Source organism: Arvicanthis niloticus, chromosome 1 (genome assembly GCF_011762505.2).
Source record: "Arvicanthis niloticus isolate mArvNil1 chromosome 1, mArvNil1.pat.X, whole genome shotgun sequence".
Classification (NCBI taxonomy): domain Eukaryota; kingdom Metazoa; phylum Chordata; class Mammalia; order Rodentia; family Muridae; genus Arvicanthis; species Arvicanthis niloticus.
In genome coordinates, this window is record NC_047658.1 from 70,540,083 (window position 1) to 70,560,673 (window position 20,591).

General features: G+C 36.8%; 1 protein-coding gene across 2 annotated transcripts in view; it reads left to right on the plus strand.

Annotated features, from left to right (window-relative positions):
- The window catches only part of Fchsd2 (FCH and double SH3 domains 2), a 185,586-nt gene that overhangs the window by 29,263 nt on the left and 135,732 nt on the right, over window positions 1-20,591 (plus strand). For both annotated transcript variants that reach the window (XM_034508835.2, XM_034508846.2), the window contains exon 3: window positions 2,110-2,155. In XM_034508835.2, the coding sequence (XP_034364726.1) occupies window positions 2,110-2,155 (46 nt within the window). The remainder of the gene's footprint in view (window positions 1-2,109; window positions 2,156-20,591) is intronic.

Sequence of the window (20,591 nt, forward strand, 5' to 3'; positions counted from 1 at the left end):
ATAGAATTTTGTTAAATTGTCGAATATATTTTATGCATTAGTCTGTGTGTGCATGTGTGTGTGCGTGTGTGTGCGTGCGTGTGTGTGTGTGTGTCTGTGTGTGTGTTTAGGTACTTGCTAGGTATACTCCATTGTTTTTCCACCTTAATTTTTGTTATAGTGATTATTTTTATGTGCTAAAACAATTGGTGTTCTGCGAATTCTACTTGATCTTGATGAGAATTTTTATTTTACATTTATTTATGTGTATGGGTATTTTTGCCTGAATGTATGTATGTATACTACATACATGCCTGGTTCTCAAGGTTAGAAGAGGGTGTTGGATTCATTGGAATTGGTGGGAGTTACTGAAGGTTGTGAGCTACCACATGTGTGATGGGAATGGAATCCTCAGTCCTCTGCAAGAGGTACTCTGAACTGCTGAGCCATCTCTCCAGCCCCCTGTATATTTTATAATATGGTGCTGAACTTGGTTTGCTAGTTTTGTATTGAGAACATTTTTTATTTATGTTTATAAGGAAGAATTATTATTTTTTAACCCACAGAACCATATTTCTGACTGTCTTGTTTTAGCCTTGGTAGGCTTTATTTTTTTTCATTAATGTTACCTAATTTGTTGGCATATAATTTCTTAAAAAAGGTTTTGGTGTGTGTTGGGGGGGGGGGGGAGGGAGGGAGGGAGGAGGGAGGAGCGACAGAGACTGACAGACTGACTACAGAAGTTGGTTCTCTCCTACCATGTTGTCCCCAGGGACCAAACTCGGGTCATCAGGCTTGGTGAGAAGTGCCTTTATTCATTGAACCATCTTGCTAGTCCATTAATTTCTACAGAATTGTTCTTAGTATTTACTATCTTTTTTGTTTTGAATTTCTTTTTCTCTTTTTTGCATTGGTGAGGACTCACAGGTGTCCCCACTGCTTATAAATAACATGCCTTCAATTGACTCTATAGTTTCAAAGTTGTTGCATGAGACAGATTCTGCCAGTGTCATTGTTGTCTAGTTTGGTGACAAATTCCTGGCTGTTTCTAATATACCATCTTCTAGAATCATTCCCAGTTGTTTAAGTTTTGGATGTGTGTGTGTGGTATGTGTGTCTGTACTTTCCATCCATCCATCCATCCATCCATCCATTCATCCATTCATTCATCCATCCATCCATCCAGCCTTTTTATGGTGTGTATGTGTGTGTATCTCTGTCTGTCTGTCTGTCTGTCTGTCTGTCTCTGGCTGGATACATATGTGCCATTGTGTTTGTGTGAAAGTCAAATGACAACTTCAGGTCTTGGTTCACGTTTTCTACCTTACTTGACAATCTCTGGTTTGTTCACTGTTGTGTATACTAGGCTAGCTAGCCTTAAAACTTCCTGTGATTCTATTGTTTCTGCCTCTCATTTCCCAGTGTGGGTGTGCTCTGATTATAGATGCACATGTGTTATTGCACCCAGGTTATGTGTGTGGGTTCTAGGGATCTGAACTCAGGTCATTAGACAGAATGTTAAGTACTTTACCATTGAGCTGTCTTCTTAGCCTTTGAACTATTTATCACATAAATTTTTTTTCATTGTTATTGGCCATTTAGTTATAGTTTGTGTACTTCTTTGCTTTATAATAATAATAGTACATTATATATAAATTATATATAATATACATACTGTATAAATTAAACATATATTATATTTATATAATAATATATATATTAGTATAATAGAGACTGGGATTTTGCTATATTACTTAAGCTAATTCTAAACTTGTGGGCAGTTCTACTGCCTCTGTCTCTTGATTGGTTGTGACTGTGTGCATACACTTTTGTGCCCAGCCATAAGTATTAAAATATGAGCACATGAGCCATAGAATCTGAAATAATGCATGTACAGAAAGTATATTCTTACATCACAACTTCCAGTGGCCTTGGACTTGTTACTGTAACTGCTATGGAAAACTGCAGAGAATGTGCAGGTGTGGTTTCCTGAGCTCATAAAGAGGAATACATCCTCTCCCCCCCACCCCCCAATATATCTTACTAGGCAATATTTAAAGCTGTGTTGATAAACTTACATGAGGTTTTAAAGTTGTACTTTTGATGATTAATATTTGTTTGTATTTCTAGGACTTTCAGTCAGAAGAAGGCTGCTATTGAGAGAGAGTATGCACAGGTGAGTGTGGGATTGCAGTCTTTGTCTTAGTTATGTCTCTTCTTGGCTCAAGATCATATCTCCTGTCAAAGAGAACCTTGGAGTCTTCTTCAGCTGCCTGCCCACTTAAGACCATCTTCCTTTGGTTTCCTTTGAAAAAAAATTTTTTGGTTGTTCAGTACAATGTTTCTCTATGGCTTTGCTGCTCTGAAATTTGCTCTGTAGTCCAGGCTGGCCTAGAACTCAGAGATCTGTCTGCCTCTGCTTTCAGGGTTCTGGGATCAAAGATGTATGCTACCATACTGTCTGGTTCCTTTTTTAAAAAAGACAAAAAGACAAGCTGTAACTGAGTCATTCTGGCTGACCCTAAACTGTCTGTGTGGAACAGGCTGGCTTCAAACTCACAGAGATCTATCTGCTTGCCTCTGCCTTTTGAGTGCTGGTATTAAAGTTGTGTGCCATTAGCCTCTGCCAAAATTAGTTTTGTTTTATTTTATTTTTGAGACAAGGTCTCATTGTGTAGTTCTAGCTAATTTCCCTTTTTTGATCCATTTAAAATTTAAAGTAAGTTCCATTGCTACTTAAAATAAAGGAGATCGTAGGTGAGGTTTCTCCCTTGACCCAGGGCTGGCAGTTAGTTTAGCTAGACAGTTTGTTTAGGGATCCTCTGCAATCTCAGAGTGCTAAGACAGGTGGACACCATGCTGCTCCCATACTTATATGGGCACCAGGGATCTGAACTCTAGTACTCAGGATTATGCAGTGATAATAGATACATACATACATAGATGATGTTGAGCTTAATAAGATTTTATGATTTGTTTGGTGGCTGTGGTAGGTTAGAAATTTCCATAGGTATGGTTCAGTTTTTATGCTTGAATCTCCAATAATGATAATAGATTCTTACATTTTCCAAAATCATTTTCTCTACTATTTGTTATGACATATTTTGCTACTGTTCTGGAAATATGAAATTTTATGACACTGAAATATTTGGCAAAGCTTAGACAAATATCAAATAGAATTTGTCTTAATTTTAGCATTTATTTTTGGTTTACGCTATTAGATATTTTAAAAAGGCATATATGTTTATCTATTACATATATACATGTAAAAATTTAAATTATTTTTATTTTGTGCACTAGTGTTTTGCTATATCATAATTCTGTGTACTGTGTGTGTGCCTGGTGTCTATGGAAGCTGAGAGAGTATCAGATCCCCTAGGACTTGAGTTATAGACAGTTATAAACTGGAGTTATAGACAGTTATGGGTGCTGGAAATCAAACCTGGGTTCTCTGTAGGAGCATCCAGTGCTCTTAACCACTGAGCTATCTCTCCAGTGCCTACATGTAAACATTTAAAAATTAGTTGAAAATTTCAGCATTTGCCATTATTGTGGGACTTTCCTGTGATAATACCTCTTTCTGTCATTGTATTTCTAATGGTCTGTTTTGGGAGCTCCACGGTTTCAGATATTATTATTGGTATGTCCTCTAAATAGGAATATTGGGTTGAAAAGATGGTGCAGGGAGTAATTTCTTGTTGTATGAAAGTGATGATCTGAATTTGGATTCTCAGAACCAACATACAAGCCAGATGTGGTAGCATGCATCTGTAATTCCCAGTGGGATTGGAGTTGGATAAGAGAATTGCCAGACATACACTGCCAGCAATCCTAGCATACATGGTCACAACTAAGAAGAGACTGACAGTTGAGATAGTCCTCCGATCTCCATAGACACTCATACACACATGCACACCTACCTCCTTACAAACAAAAGATCAGTGAATAATTAAGCAAGCAAGACTGTCTTATATCCCCCCATGAAACAGTGGCTGCTAACATAGCTCAGAGTATTTGGCCAGTATGTGCAAGACTTTGATTTTGATCTGCACTGAAAGAAAAAGAAAAGATAGAAAAGAAGGAAAGAAAAAGGAAAAAGAGGAATTCTAATTTATGTTTTGAACTTTTTCTTTTTTATTACTTTACCTGTTCTTTACAAATTTATTTAAAAATTTTAGTTTAACATACAAAGTAAAGGGTTTCATGTTCATACATATTTGTTCCCTTTCCCCAATATATCAATTTTAATTTCTTTTCGTTCTTTCTTTGTGACAGAGTCTCCCAGTATATTCCTGGTTGGCTTGGACTTCTCATGTAGAATAGACTGGCTTTTGTTTAGAGATCTTTCTGCCTCTGCCTCCCAAATGCTGGGATTAAAGACACATGCTTGGCCCATTTCATTGTTTTTGGTATTATTCTGTTTCATTTTATTTAAGTTGTGGTACTGGAGATTGAACCCAGGGCCTAATACATGCTACGCAAATTCCATCACTTTGCTACATTCTTACGCTAATGATATACTATTTTAAAATTACATGTTTATTTAAAAATCTTTTCATATATTGACAAAACACCAAATACATTTCTAGATACTATGGATATAACAATGTTCACAAAGGGAGTTGGGTGGATATAGTTCTTGCACTTCTTTCTATGGGTATATGTAGTCTTCCAGTCAACTGTGCTAAATTTTTTTCTATTCAAAATCACTGACATGGCATCCTGGTTGAATGACCATTCTTTAATGTCACTTAGGGATTTTAAATAGTAATATTGGCATTCTCTATACAAAAGATGAGTGCCCAAAAGATTGAACATTTATGAGATTCAGAGGATATATAGAAGAGTCACTTTAACACTATAATATTTTAAAAAGCCAAGTTCTGCCTGGGAGAACAGGTGGGGTCTTTGGGCTTCACTGCTATTTGACTAATCTTTTGTGAAAATTATTTTATTTTTGCCTTATATTTTCAAGTGAAATGTAAATTTTTCATTAAGAGAAGAAGCAGCAGACAGTATGGCTCATGCTTGTAATTTCAGTACTTTGGAGGCTTGTGATGAGTTTCAGGGGAACATGTACTACAGAATGAGAATCTTTCCAATATCTGTTTGTGTGAATGTGAGTGTGAAATCATTTGAACTTGAGATAGATTGTTTGACAGCAACTTGAAAGATGTTCCTTCAAGCACATGCAATACTTGTAATATATCTTTAGAGCAGTGTTAGGAATTTAAAAAAAACAAAAAAGAAGAAGAAAAAGAGAAATGTTGCTGACTCCTGACTCTCATTTAATTTACACTTAATGGAATTTGGGAATTTGCATGATGAACTCTTTTGGGTTGTACATCAGTTTTGGCTTTCTACAGGAGTATTAATGTTTTATTTTTATTTTTGTTTGTTTATTTATTTATTTATTTATTTATTTTTGGTTTTGCGAGACATGGTTTCTAACGTTTTATTTTTAAGCATGGTTTGTGAAGTTCACTTTGTAATTCTTCAGAAATAATAGATGACTCGCATGTGTGTTTATACTAACATAACAAATTGATCTCTGCAAATGAAGTAGCCCTAGAAGATGGCCAACTAGCACTAAATCTTAAGGTAAAATCAAGTCTGGCTTGAAGATGGCTAGTCACTAAAGTGTTTGTAAATTTATTTGCAGCACTCTAGCTGAAATTGCTGCAGGCAACTTCTGTGTATTAATGTACTTCCTGTAGTCTTTGGCAGAATGTTGCTAGTGAAGGAAGGATACAAAAGGTTATTGTGGTTGGAGAGAAAGAACAGGAAAAGATTGTGGACTTTTAAGGGCGGCTCCTTACTGAAGGACAAGCAGAATAAACATACTCATGCTGGCAGTTACCCTGTAATATCACCCTCCGACACCTAGAGCTTTTTTTTTTTTTTTTTTTTTTTTTTAAACTGTTTTTATTTTTTTAAGAAATAAATTTACAACAATTGAGCATGGTACTTGAGAATTAGGATTTTGTGTGTGTGTGTGTGTGTGTGTGTGTGTGTGTGTGTGTATGGCAAAGTCCATCTGTAGAGAGGCTTAAAGTGTAATCAGTTCGGCTTTATTGAGTTAGCTTTTCTGTGCTATTAGAGAAACTATACTTGAAGCCTTTTTTTCTTCCATCTCATTTTGTGAATAAGGAGACAGGGCAACTACTATGATAGAAAACCCATCAGAACAAAATTGAGGAAGTTACTTTTATATTCATGTTGATGCTTTTAAAATGACTATCGTATTATCCTTTTTTTTTTTTTTTTGGCTTAAATAGGTGTTAGAAAATACAATTGGAAGGAACAGGCTAACTTTGTCTAAGTAAGATTGTCTAATTTTATATAGTTTAATTTTTAAAGTTGTAATCTGTGTTAAAAGAAGAAATTGTAGATGTGAGTAAATTTGCTCTTTCTGGGTAAATAGATTTGCTAGTCTTTCATCTTTCCATGGCTGTTCTATAGCACATTTTTAAAAGAAATGAGTAAAAAATAATTGCTTATTCTGCTCCTATTCCTTTTTTTCCCCAGAATCTGTTTCTAATAATGAATTTAGTGGTTAGTCGGGCATAACATAGGAGTAGAAAAAGGGAAGCACTTAGGCCAGAACTCTTGTAGATAGTGTTCCCTCCCTCCTCTGTTCCCTCCCCTCCTATTTGTTTTAAATATAGGCTCTCGATATGTAGACCAGGCTAACTCATACTCCTCCTGCCTTAACCTCTGACTGTTAGGACTAACAGTGTGTGCGATGTTTATTTTAATTTTTATGCTTTTAATTTCTTGCTCCTTTTTCCCCCAGAAAAATCTAATAGGTTTATTTATAATTGTCATAAATTGAAACTGTTGAAATGCCTTCACTGAAACATTTTGACTTGCATTACTATGTTGCATTTACATCTCGCATTTGTATTAAAAAAAATCACACACAAATGAGAACAGAAAAACTGTCATTACTTGATTTTTGTCCCGTTTTTTTCCATTTACAGTCATATAGTTAGGTACTTTTAATCCCATGAAAAAAGTAACTAACATTCAGAACTACTGAAAACAGAAAGAAGAGGAAAAACTTTTTTTTTTGAGAATGAAATGTTTCCTTTCATAGTGGGACTCTTATGTAAGTTCTCTGTGTATGCAGCCTGCTAGCTGGATATACATATTATTGTATACAATTTTGGCATATTAGGTTGGTATCTTTAAAAAGTCCAGCTAGGTAGGCTTCACTTGCCTCCTTACAAAGGACTGATAGCTGTACTCTGGAAGCACAGATTTGTTTTGAAGTCCTGAGCAATTTCTCACAGCAGATGTTGGAAGGGAGCTTATGACTCAAGCTCAGTGGGCTTCTGATAGCACTGAATCCAGGGAGTGCCACAGTACTCGGGCTGTGGTGATGAGGTTTCTTCACCCTGCAGTAGAGGGGGCACTCCTGTGAATGTTTTTTATAGCCAGTTTGTGTGTGTGTGTGTGTGTGTGTTTTATCACCAGTGGATTTGCTGGCAATACACTTTATACAAGCCAGGCTATGAGCACCTCGTTACTGGTCGCCCTTCTTGGGCTGGAGCTTGGTGAGAGGCAGCATGGTGTCAGCGGCTCTCTTCTTTTTTATTAGGTATATTAGTCTACCTATGTTTTCATTCATTTGTTATTTGATTCTATGAATTGAGTTTGAGTCTTTTTCTCTAATTGATCAAAACTTCTTTCTTTGTTTTAATTTCTTTAATCTCACCTCTGTACATAGACTTCAGTTGTGTAATTGTCTCTCTAATATAATTAACTAAGATAGATTAAGGCTGGCATCCAACTCACTGTATAGCCAAGGATGACCTTGAACTTCTGAGCCTCCTCCCTCCATCTTAGACTGGGATTGCAGGTGTGTACCACCATACCTGTCTTAAGCCCTGTTGAGGATTGTAGCCACAGGGCTTGGTGCATGTTAGCCAAGCACTCTACCAACTCAACTACACCCGTAGCCCTACAAACCTTTTTTTTCTGGTATATTTTTATACTCTTGGTTTTAATTTTTTGGAAATGACAAAGGATGTCTTAGCTAAATTATAAGTTCTTAGGAAATCAGGTTTGAATTTACTAGAGACAGACAAGTCACCAGAAAATACTACAATGGTGAGAAAAAAGCAGAAATGACAATATGAATAGTATTATCAGTTAGGTGGTATAATTAAACACATTTAAAACCACTTCCTCGAATGGTATTATTTTTATTCAGGCTAGCCTTTGAACCAGTGGTAACATTTGCATTCATTTAAAAAAAAAAAAAAAAACCTATGAATGACTCTTGTAGGAACACAGAACAGGAGCTTGGCCTCTAGAGGTATTTGATCTTGGTGGAAATGAGGTAGAATTGACTTTAGGATAGGATTTCTGATAATATAAGCAAGGTTTAATATAATAGCTGGTTAATATATTAAGCATTCTGTTAGTCAGGATTATTTGGGAGAGAAGTAAACATATCTGTTCTGTATTCATGAGTTTTTGTCATTGTGGACAAATCGTCATTGTTTTTAGATTGCCAGAATTTTTAAAGTGTTAACAGTTAACAACAGTTAATTAAAAAAAAAAAAGAGTACAACCAGGAAACTTCACTTATTTTATTTATTTTTGAGACAGGACCTCTTAGTGTAGCTCAGGCTGGCCCAATTCACTGTGTACCCCAGCCTGTCCTCTTATTCCCAGTAAGTAGTCTGTCTGTTTCCTCAAAAGTGGGATAATAGGTCTGAGTCATCAGACCTATCAACCCTAGTGATGGATAGTGTAAGGTCTATGGAAATGGAGTAGAAATTACTCTTCTGGCTGGTAGGTAATCTGAAAAATAAGATATAAGTGATTATTCTACTTGAAAATGAGACAAGAACAGCTGTTATCATGGAAGAATTATGTAACTAACAAATTTTGTTAAAAATATTTTTTCTAAGATTTATTTATTTTTATTTTATGTGTATGGATGTTTTTCCTGTGTACCATATATGTGCCCTGTGCCTGATGCCTGTGTACGCCACAAAGGGGTATCAGATCCTCTGGATATGGAGCTAATGATAGTTGTAGGCTGCTTTGTGGGTTTAGGGTACCAAATCCAAGTTCTCTCTGGAAAAGCAACAAATGTTCTTAACCACTGAGCTGTGTCTCCAGCTCCTTAAATACAAATCTTGAAGGCTACTGAAGCTATCCCCCAATTTTTCTGCTGGAAAACATTTTTATTAGATATTCTACTAGTTATGTTCACACATTTTTAGTTAATGTGTTTTATATATATTTTAAGAATACTTATATTGAGGTATGGTGGTACACACCTTTAATCATTGCACTTGGGAGGCATAGGTAGGAGGATCTCTTGAGTTACAAGCTGGCCTGGTCTATGTGTTGACTTGCAGTATGGCCAGGACTATTTAGTAAGACCCTGTCTCTATTTTTTAGTTATGTTCATTTGTTTTGTGTGTGTGTGTGTGTGTGTGTGTGTGTGTGTGTGTGTGTGTTACAAAGACCATTCTGCATTTCCCTGAGTGGTTTCATTGTGCCATTCAAGATGCAGATCCAATGTCATCCTACCTTAGGATGTCCTCTGCTGCTCTGGATTTGAGAATTCTCTAATGTGTCCCTGTCATAGCTTACTGTATATATCATCTCATTTACTGTTCTATTACACTGTTAAATGTTTGCTGAATGTTTATTCAGTGAATGAAAATATAGTTTCAGGTTTTAAAAATTATTAATTTCTAGTAATGGCAATAAAATAGGGTAAAACTAAATTGTTTTATCATGTTATAATTAGCACTCTGAGCTCTAAAGTGCTAAATTGGTTCATTCAAACAAAGTTGAAGAAACAAATTTGCCATAGTCATGTTTTTTTTCCCCTTTCATTATTGATTATAGATGAACTTGAGAATCTTGGGAGACACAAAATAATTTTTGAAAAGATTACATTTAGGGATATAGAGACAGAGAGAGACAGAGATAGACACACCAGTTATAAAATTTCTGTCTGTCCCTGTGTCTCTGTCTGTCTGTCTGTCTCTCTCTCTCTCTGAGATATGCCTGCCTCTGCCTTCCAAGTGTTGGGATTAAAGACTTTTGCCACCATGTCCAGCAGGAATCCATCTCTTTATGTAATGTCTGAGAGTACTGATATTTAAGATTTTGAGTCCAGAAACTCAAATTTATCATTTTATTTGGAGGAGATGTCTCAGTAAAATGAAGGGACACACAATCTATTCATGTAACTTGGTAATATAATAATTAGCTGCCTCAAGTTACTCTGTAAACATGCTCATGAATCAGACTGTTTAAAAGGCATATAATATGAATTGACAAGTGAATTTGATGAGGGTTATTTGGGAAGGAAGATCTTATGACCTAAATTTTAAAATAATGGTGAAATGAATATGTGACAAAATTTCCTATTTGGGCCATTTTAAGTGCATTGTTCAGTAAATTGTACAGTGTTGTAAAACCACCATTATCATTTTCAGAATATCAATATTACTTCAAACAGAATCTATATGTGTTAGATAATTCCCCACTGTTTCTTTTCCTTGCCCTTGATATATCTCATCATACTTTATGCCTATAAAATATCCCCACTCTGGATATTTTACATAAGTTGAATCACAGTATTTGCCCTTTATGTGTTCAGAGTTCATTGTTTTTAATAGATATTTCTTCCTGTCTTGTAGGATTATCTGAGTAAGGATTGACTTCTCCCCACTTTGTTCCCCCCCCATCACCCATCAACTCCTTTTTCTTCTTCCTCCTCTTCATTCTCTTTCTCTTCCTCTTTCTCCTCTTCCTCCTCTTCCTTTTGTTGGTTTTGGGAATTAAACTCAGCCTTGCATGTGCAGGGCAATTACTGTGCTTCGGAGCTGTATACTTCCAATACCCATATTTTGATTGTATATTTTGTCAGTGAAGATTTTAAAATGATAGAAACATTTTTATTTCTAAGTTATATATATTTCCTATATACTAATATATTGTAAATATTATAATCTATATATGAAGCTTAAGAAAAAAATCTTTATAAAGAATGAAATATATTTTCTCCATCTTTTAATGGCTTCCTGTTATAATCCTTTTATATTTTAAATATGAATACTTAGTTTTCTTTGTCAGATTTTATCAGATGTCATTAGGTCTACTTTATGTTGCTGCTGTAAGCTGTTTGTAGCAAAGTAACAGATTTGCTATTTGCTTTTATTTGGATTATTAATATTTACTTTAGTCAGTGTTTCTTTTGGACTCTTTTAAAGCCACTTATCTATCTTGTCAGGGTTCAATTAAAGTGCTATTTAATCCACAAATGAGCCAACAGATCCATTAAAAAGCTACTGTATAACTGAACTGAACACTTGGAAAGTGAATGCGTAAATGAGAATGCCCTGTGTCCCGAGCCCAGCCTATGCTCTTGAGCACCTCTTCTTCCTCAGAATACCATGTGAGTGCAGGAGTGATTACAGTGGCGGGGCTGTGCTTCAGTAGTTTAACTGCGTTCTTATACAGCTAGTTCAGATGGGGTTTTCGGGTTTTGCCCTTTTAAAAATTATTTCTTTACACTCCAGATTTTTATCCCCCCCCCCCCGCCCACCCTCCAACTGTTCCACATCCCATACCTCCAACCCACCCCTTGTCTCCAAGAGGCTATCCCCACTCCTCCTCCCCACCCCCAATCAGACCTCTAAACTCTCTGGGGCCTCCAGTCTCTTGAGGGTTAGGTGCACCATCTCTGATTGAACACAGACCCTGCAGTCCTCTGCTGTGTGTGTGTTGGGGGCCTCATATCAGCTGGTGTATGTTGTCTTTTTGGTGGTCCAGTGTTTGAGAGATCTCGGGGGTCCAGATTAACTGAGACTGCTGGTCCACCTACAGGGTTGACCCCTCCTCAGCTTCTTCCAGCTTTCCCCCAATTCAACCACAGGGGTCAGTAGCTTCTGTCCATTGGTTGGGTGCAAATATCTGCATCTGACTCTTTCAGCTGCTTGTTGGGTCTTTTGGAGGACAGTCATGATAGGTCCCTTTTTGTGATTGCTCCATAGCCTCAGTAATAGTGTTTGGCCTTGGAACCTCCCTTTGAGCTGGATCCCACTTTGGGCCTGTCCCTGGACCTTCTTTTCCTCAGGCCTCTCTCCATTTCCATCCCTGTAGTTCTTTCAAACAGGAACAATTATGGGTCAGTTTTGACTGTGGGATGGCAACGCCACCCCTCATTTGATGCCCCTGTCTTCCTGCTGGAGGTGGGCTCTAAGTTCCCTCTCCCTACTGTCTAGCATTTTATTTAAGGTCCCTTCCTTTGAGTCCTTAAACAACTTCAGCAAAGTGGCCGAATATAAAATTAACTCAAATAAATCAGTAGCCTTCCTTTATACAAGTGATAAACAGGCTAAGAAAGAAATTAGGGAAACAACTCCCTTCACAATAGCCACAAATAATATAAAATATCTTGGGGTAACTCTAACCAAACAAGTGAAAGACCTGTATGACAGTAACTTCAAGTCTCTCAAGAAAGAAATTGAAGAATATCTCAGAAAATGGAGAGATCGCCCATGCTCATGGATTGGCAGAATTAATATAGTAAAAATGGCCATCCTACCAAAGGTAATCTACAGATTCAATGCAATCCCCATCAAAATCCCAACACAATTTTTCAAAGACATGGAAAGACAATTGTCAAATTCATCTGGAAAGACAAAAAACCCAGACTAGTGAAAACAATTCCTAATAATAAAAGAATGGCTGGGAGAATCACCATCCCTGACCTCAAGCTTTACTACAGAGCAATAGTGATAAAAACTGCATGGTATTGGTACAGAGACAGACAGGTTAATCAATGGAATAGAATTGAAGACCCAGAAATAAAACCACACACTTATGGACACTTGATCTTTGACAAAGACGCCACGAATATACAATGGAAAAAAAAACATCTTCAATAAATGGTGCTGGTCTAACTGGCTGTCTATATGTAGAAAAATGAAAATAGACCCATATTTGTCACCTTGCACAAAGCTCAAGTCTATGTGCATCAAGGACCTCAACATAAAATCAGATACACTGAATCTAATAGAAGAGAATGTGGGACAGAGCCTTGAACTCATTGGCACAGAGGGAAATTCCTAAACAGAACTCCAATGGCTCATGCTCTAAAATCAAGAATTGATAAATGAGACCTCATTAAACTGGAAAACGTCTGTAAGGCAAAGGACATGGTCAATAAGACAAATTGGCAACCTACAGATTGGGAAAAAAATCTTCACTAACCCTGATTCACTAATCTGATAGAGGGCTAATATCTAAAATATATAAAGAACTCAGATTTTTTTTTTCGCTTCTTTGCTTATGTTTTTTTTTTTTTGTTATTTTTTTCTTTTTTTATTCAGATGTTTTCTATTGTTTTGTTTTTTCAAGACGGAGCATCTCTGTAATAGTCCAGGTTGTCATATAATTCTATTTGTAGATCAGGCTGGCCTTGAACTCTTAGAGCCTATGTGCTGGGATTTAAGACATGCGCCACCATGCTGGGCTTCAGATGTTTTCTTAATCAATTATTTTCTTTGTATATTTGCCTATGGATTTCTATGGAACAGTGTATCTCAGTCACATTGTCCTAAGGTCATGCTCTGATAGGCTAACACCTTTTTTACTTACAGCGTCTTTCTTAATCATTTTGATTATTTTATAATTTCATTTAAGACATAGAAGCAATTCAGCTTTAGCATAGTAAGTAGTAATCAGTATCTTTATGTGTACACTTCATGTTTTCTTGCTATAGTTACAAGTTAGACAACTTATTGTACAGTAGCTTCAGTAATAGGAATCAAAGTGTACAGTGAGATAAGTAAAGACCTCAAGTCATATAGTCATTTTAAAATGCTTTAGTTTAGGGGTGACTTAATTTTAAATTATTTTATGCATTCTTGAAAGCAAGTTAAGTTTTGTAGTGGGTTGGTAGTGGGACTCTAAACTCTGTCTAGCAGAACATGTGAATGTGACCTTATCTGGAAGGATAACTTTACAGATGGGTGAGAGTAGGCTGACCATAATCCAGTGACTGGTGTCCTAAGTGGGGACATTCATACATAGAGAATCACAGAATGAAGAAAGGCATGTGAAGATAGAGACAGAAGCTGGAGTGAGGAGTCTTGTGAATCAGGAATGTCAAGGGCAACTGGCTATCCCCATGTAACAATAAAGATGCCCAAACAGATTCTCTCATTCTGCAAAGAATGCTGCAGTTTCAGACTTCTAACTTCTGGAACTAGGAAAGCACACATTTTTCTTGTCTTGAAAACACCCGTTATTGGAGTTTTCTTTTAGCAGCTCTGTGGAACCATATATATAGCTCAGTATGATTTTCCTAGCAGTTTGAACTTCTTAGTGTAACTACCTGTACAATGTAATTGAAAACATGCTAACTACTAAGTTAATAGTGATGATCCAGTTATTGGAGTAGATGAACATACCACTATTTTATCTATTTTTGTTCATTTTTATTATTTTGTATTTTTTTTTAATTTAGGGTTTTTTATATCTCTGTTACAGTTTACCCTTTCTATTCTCCTTCTAGTCCCTCTCCTAAATATTTGTTTTTAAAAGATTTATATTATTTTATTTTTTGAGATGGAGTCTCGCTACATATCTCTGACTGCACTGAAGCTATGTAGATTAGATTGGCCTTAAACTCACAGAGATCTGCCTGTCTCTGTTTCCTGAATGCTGGGATTAAAGGCGTGTGCACCATACCCAGCAAGATTTATTTTGTTTTATGTATAAGAGTGTTTTGCCTGCACATACGTTTGTGCACCACGTGTTTGCCTGGTAACCAAGGAGGTTCCAGTGCCCTGGAACTGGAGTTACAGATGATTGTGGGCAACTGTATAGATGCTGAAAATCAAACCTGAGACCTTTATAAGAGCACCAAGTGTTTTTAACCTCTGAATACACTCTCCAGCCCCAAGACTATTTTTTATGTTTTAGTTTTAATTATGTGTGTAGGTGTCCCTGGGTGCAATTGAGTTCACTGGAGCTGAAGTTACAGGCAGTTATGAATTCTCTGATACAGGTGTTGGGAACGGAACTCATGTCTTCTATAAGAGGAGTATGTATTCTTAACCTCAGAGGCAGCTTTTCACCATTATTGTATTTAAAATCATTACACTGTCACTATTAGATCTGGAATATTATCTCACTTAAAAATTGAAGATGTAGGTTCAGAAAAGTGGCCCTGGTACAGTTTGAGCCTTAGTTTCTGGTTAAAAACATACATTCTGGTGGTGCACGCCTTTAATCCCAGCACTTGGGAGGCAGAGGCAGGTGGATTTCTGAGTTAGAGGCCAGCCTGGTCTACAGACTGAGTTCCAGGACAGCCAGGACTACACAGAGGAACTCTGCCTCGAAAAACCAACCAACCAACCAAACAAACAAACAAAAACAATGTACACTCTTTTTTTCTCTGTCACTGTCTGTAGACTACAGGAGTCAGTTTCTAATGAGTCAATCTTTCATATTCATAGTTTTTCTTTTTCCTTTCACAGTTTAACTTTGTAAATTCTGAGTAAGTAAAAACTAGTTAAACCTTAAGTATCTATCTACCTTTTCTAAATCCTAAATTCTATATAATTTTGATGTTTGTTTGTATTTCTTATTTTAATCAGAGATTGGAATCTAAACTAAACTGTGTCATTTATTCCTCTGAGATTGCTTAATAGCTGAAAGCACCAGGAAGCACCAGAAATTTCTCATGGATGTTTCAGGGACTTTAGAATTTTATCTAGAGATTCAGAATGATGAGAACACCCATTCCTGTCTATTAATAGCTTCAAGCAGATTAAACAAACAAAGCCACTAAATTATTACAACTTTAAAGCCCTCCCAGTAAATAAGATTATTGCCAATAGAGACTAGCATCCTATTTATCCTATTTGTCCATCTATCCATTTATTGGTTTGCTGCTGCTGCTGCTGCTGCTGCTGCTGCTGCTGCTGCTGCTGCTGCTGCTGCTGCTGCTGCTGCTACTACTACTACTACTACTAATGACAGGACCAGGAGCTGTAGAGATGTCCCAGTGATTAAGAGGACCTAGATTTGTTTCCCAGCACCCACACGGCAGCTTATAACCATCTGTAAAGCCAGTCCCAGGTGATCTGATGCCCTCTTCTGACTGTCACATGGTACACATACATGCAGACAAAACATCTATACATAAAATAAAAATAATTCCTCAGCAATAGAATGTGACCTGAGAGTTATAAGTAGAAATAAACCCTATCCTCTCCAAATTGTTTTTGGTCACAGTGTTTTGTCACAGCAGTAGAAACTCTAACTCGGGCACATGGGCTCTATGGATCAAACTCAGGTTGTCAGGTTTGTGCAGCCAAATGCTTTTACCTGGTAAACCATCTTGATTTAAGTAGTTTGTAAATCTTTTTTGTTTTAGGATCCAGTTTTCTTATCCATATAATGGCTTACCTTTCATCATTTAAAAAAATATTTCATACAATTTAATAGAATTATGCTCTTAATTTTTATAAAACTAATAAAAATTCATCAAACATTGACTCAAGACACTTGTTTTTAATTAAGTATTAACAAATGTTATTTATCCAAGCAAATGGTGAACATTACAATTCAGTGAGTGTTTAATAAATATGAGCACATGGTTTCTTAAGTTAATATTTAAGTAGATAAAAATTTATCTTCAAAGGGCTTGTAATCAAGTAGTATCTCTAAATGACTATAGTATGAGAGAAAATACAGTTGCTTGTTCATAAATTTATGCTGGCAACCTGACAAGTCATGAGGAACAATTTGTACTAGTAATGATGAGGGCAGAAAGACCCTGTGCCTGTGACACTCAGGGTTCATTACTGTGGAACATGATTGTACACTTGATCATATACATTGAAGTCCTCTGGGCTGTTTGGTTCAATTCCTTACCTGAAACTTATCTTAGATATTTTTAGATTTTATGCATTAGAAAATTTAGCTGTTAAAGTGGAATTCTGGATGGGCAATGATGGCATATCTCTTTAATCTCAGCACTAGGAGGCAGAGGCAGAGGCAGAGGCAGAGGCAGAGGCAGGTGGGTCTCTGAGGTCAAGGCCAGTCATGGTTACACAGAGACTTGCTGTCTCAAAAAACCAAAAAGAACAAAAAGTGGAATTCTGAAGAATAAAAGTTTTCTAAGTTGAGAATATAGCCTGATAAAGACTATGGGGTTTGATTATTAGCTGTGTTAGTGGCTTTGTAACCTCAGGCCTTAACTACCTTATGCTTCATGTTACCAGCCTATTTTTTTTAATGCTTTTTAAAAAAATTGGATATTTTATTTACATTTCAGATTTTATCCTCTTACCCCATTCCCCCTCTGCCCAGGAACCCCTTATCTCATCCCCCTCCTCCTGCTTCTATGAGGATGTGCCCCCACCCACCTCCCACTTTCACCTCCCCACCTTCAAATTCCCCAACACTGGGTGTCCAGCCTTCATGGGACCAAGGATTTCCTCTCCCACCTATGCTCTACAAGGCCATCCTCCTCTACATATACAGCTGGAGCCATGGGTCCCTCCCTATGTGCTCCCAGGCTGGTGATTTAGACCCTGGGAGCTCTGTTTGGTTGGTATTGTTGCTTTCCCCATGGGGCCACAAACCCTTTCAGCTCCTTCAGTCTTCTCTCTAACTCCTTCTTTGGGAACTCAGTGATCAGTTCAATGGCATGAAGAAGGCAGACCAAAGTGTGGGTACTTCAGTCCTTCTTAGAAGGAGTAACAAAATACTCATGGGAGCAAATATGGAGACAAAGTGTGGTACAGAAACTGAAGGAGGAGCCGTCTGGAGACCATTCCACCTGGGTATCCATCCCATGTGCAGTCACCAAAGGTAGATGCTGATGTGGATGTCAGGAAGTGCATGCTGACAGGAGCCTGATACAGCTGTCTCCTTAGAGGTCTGCCAGAGCCTCATATATACAGAGGCAGATGCTCACAGATCACCATTGAACTGATCATGTTACCAGTCTATAAGATAGGATAATAGGGAGATGGAGAGATGGCTTAGCAGTCAGTTAAGAGCACTGACTGCTCTAACAGAGGTCCTGAGTTCAATTCCCAGCAACCACATGATGGTTCACAACCATCTGTAATGGGATCCAATGCCCTCTTCTAGCATGTAGGCTCTATATGCGGATAGAACACTCCTGATTAAAATTAAAAAAAATAAAATCTTTAAAAAAATAGGGTATTAGTAAATGCTTGGAAACTCTTAAGATGTACCAAGACATTGCTATGCCTGTGGGTGTATATATAAAAACTTAGTTTGTGGAGAAATGAACAGAATGATTTTGTAAACGGTAGCAGGGATGACTGGGAATTTTTTTTTAACTCAGCCCTTCCCCGCTCCCCTCAGGGAACTTTTTTAAAAGTAGGTTTAAATTTATTTTATTATCTTTTAAAATTTAATTTAATTTTTTATTTATTCACTTTACATCCTGCTCACTGCCCTCCCCTTTGGTCACCCCCTCCCACATTCCTTCTCCTATTCTTTTTTTTTTTTTTTGAGACAAGATTTTACTTATATCTCAGGCTGGCCTTGAACTCAGGATTCTCAACACCTTAGCCCCTTGTGTACTGGAATTACAGTTGTACATCTACCTAGGTAGAACAGATTTTAAATTGGGGATTTAAATCTGTGTTCAGGGTTCTAGATAACTGGGTCTTTGCTTTCAAAGCCCCCCAACTCCACCCCAAGAATACTGTGTTTCTTTGTTTTTATTTTGTATTATTCTTTGCTGTTGGTGACTTCTTTGTATCTTTGTGTTGATAATTCAGAGCATTTGAATATTCTGAATTAAATTTGGCACATTTCAGATTTTTTTTTATATATTTAAGTATTTTGTATTCTATTCTTCAACTGATATACTGTAGATGATAAAGTGTAAATATGCTTTGTTGTTTTTTGAATATTTTTATCTAGCAAAGTTGGAAGAATATTACAATTACAATTAATGCTCTGATACCCTTCATTTGAATCCTGACATTTAGTATGTTTGCTTTATTCTGCATTTAGCCATCTGTTAATTCTTCTACCATCAATTAACTCACCTTGCTTTTGGTCAATGTCAAACTAAATTTTGGAGATCTGGACACGTATGTCCAGGTATGCTCCTTGCCCATTCCTATCTCACTGTGTTGCTCAGGCTGGCCATCATCGATTCCTGGACTCAAGGAATTCTCATCTGTCAGCCTCCCAGGTAATTGGGACTAGAGGCTCATCCCACTGTGCCAAGCCACCTTTTTTATTTCATCCATTTGGTGTTCCAGTACTTTTTCTTTCTCTTTGAATATTTTTTTAAATTTCAAGCTGAGTCTGCCAGGACTAGTTCTATGACTATACCTTCTCATTACTTAGATTTGTGTTTTTCTCTGGGTTTATTTTATTTTTTTGAAAGGTGCTTTGTCATGGGATGGGAGATGGGTCAGCTAGTAAAGGCACCCACTGTCACCATACCTGGTAACCTATTTTATCCCTGTACTCCACATCGTAGGAGAGAACTCTCACTTCACATGTGTGTCATGGTGCACACGCATGCACATATAATTAAAAAAATAATTTGGACTGGAGAGATGGCTCAGTGGTTAAGGACTCTTGCTCTTTGTTTTTTTCAGAGGACCCAGGTTCAATCCCCAGCATTTGCATAGAGGCTAACAACTATCTACAACTCCAGTTCCAGGAGATCTGACATCACCTTCTGGTCTCTATAAGGCACCAGGCACATACATGGTACACAGACAAACATGCAGGCAAAGCACTCATATGTAAAAGAATAAAAAGTATTTAAAAAGAGTGATTAAAGATACTTTAGCTAGGGTAGAAACTCACTGTGGAGAGATGTCATGTTTCCCTTCTTACAGATCATAGTTTGTGAAGAGCAGAACACAAGTACTTGTTAATACATCAATAAGTGCTTAAAATATTTTAGCACTATTGTCCTACAGTTGAAAACTTAAAAACAAATTGCAGCTTATGCTTGTTAACAATTTTTAAGAATTTGTATTCATTCTGTATATTGCAAAGGAATTTTAAAAAATCATAGGAAATTATTTAAGAGGTATTTAACAGTAAGGGATTGTTCTCAGAATGGCAGGATATCCTTCTATTTTCTAGGTTTTGCATTTATAATTCATAAAGGACTATAATGACATACTCTGATATACTTTTTCAGAAAAGGATTTTATTTTAAAATAATTGAATTAGGTAACAATGGATGAATTTAATGTATTAAGATTAGATTATGAGTAACAAGTAAAATCCAAAGTATAACAGTATTTTCTGTACCATTCTATTGTTGATGCTTTTCCTTCTTTTGTGAAGGAGTCAGTTTTATTCAGGAGCTTGAGATTGGGGAGGGGCTGAAGAGGGCCATATGATCTGATGTCCTCAGTAAGATAGATCATCCTGACTTCTTCATTACTCTTTTGTTTCTATGGTTTTTTTTTTTGGGGGGGGTGGGGTGGGGACTGTCCACATTTGTTACGTATATTAGCCCACATTTTGAAGCAGTTTGTGATCAGCATTGTGCTTTGGGTTTTTTGTCTTATTTTTGGTTTCCAGTAAATGAA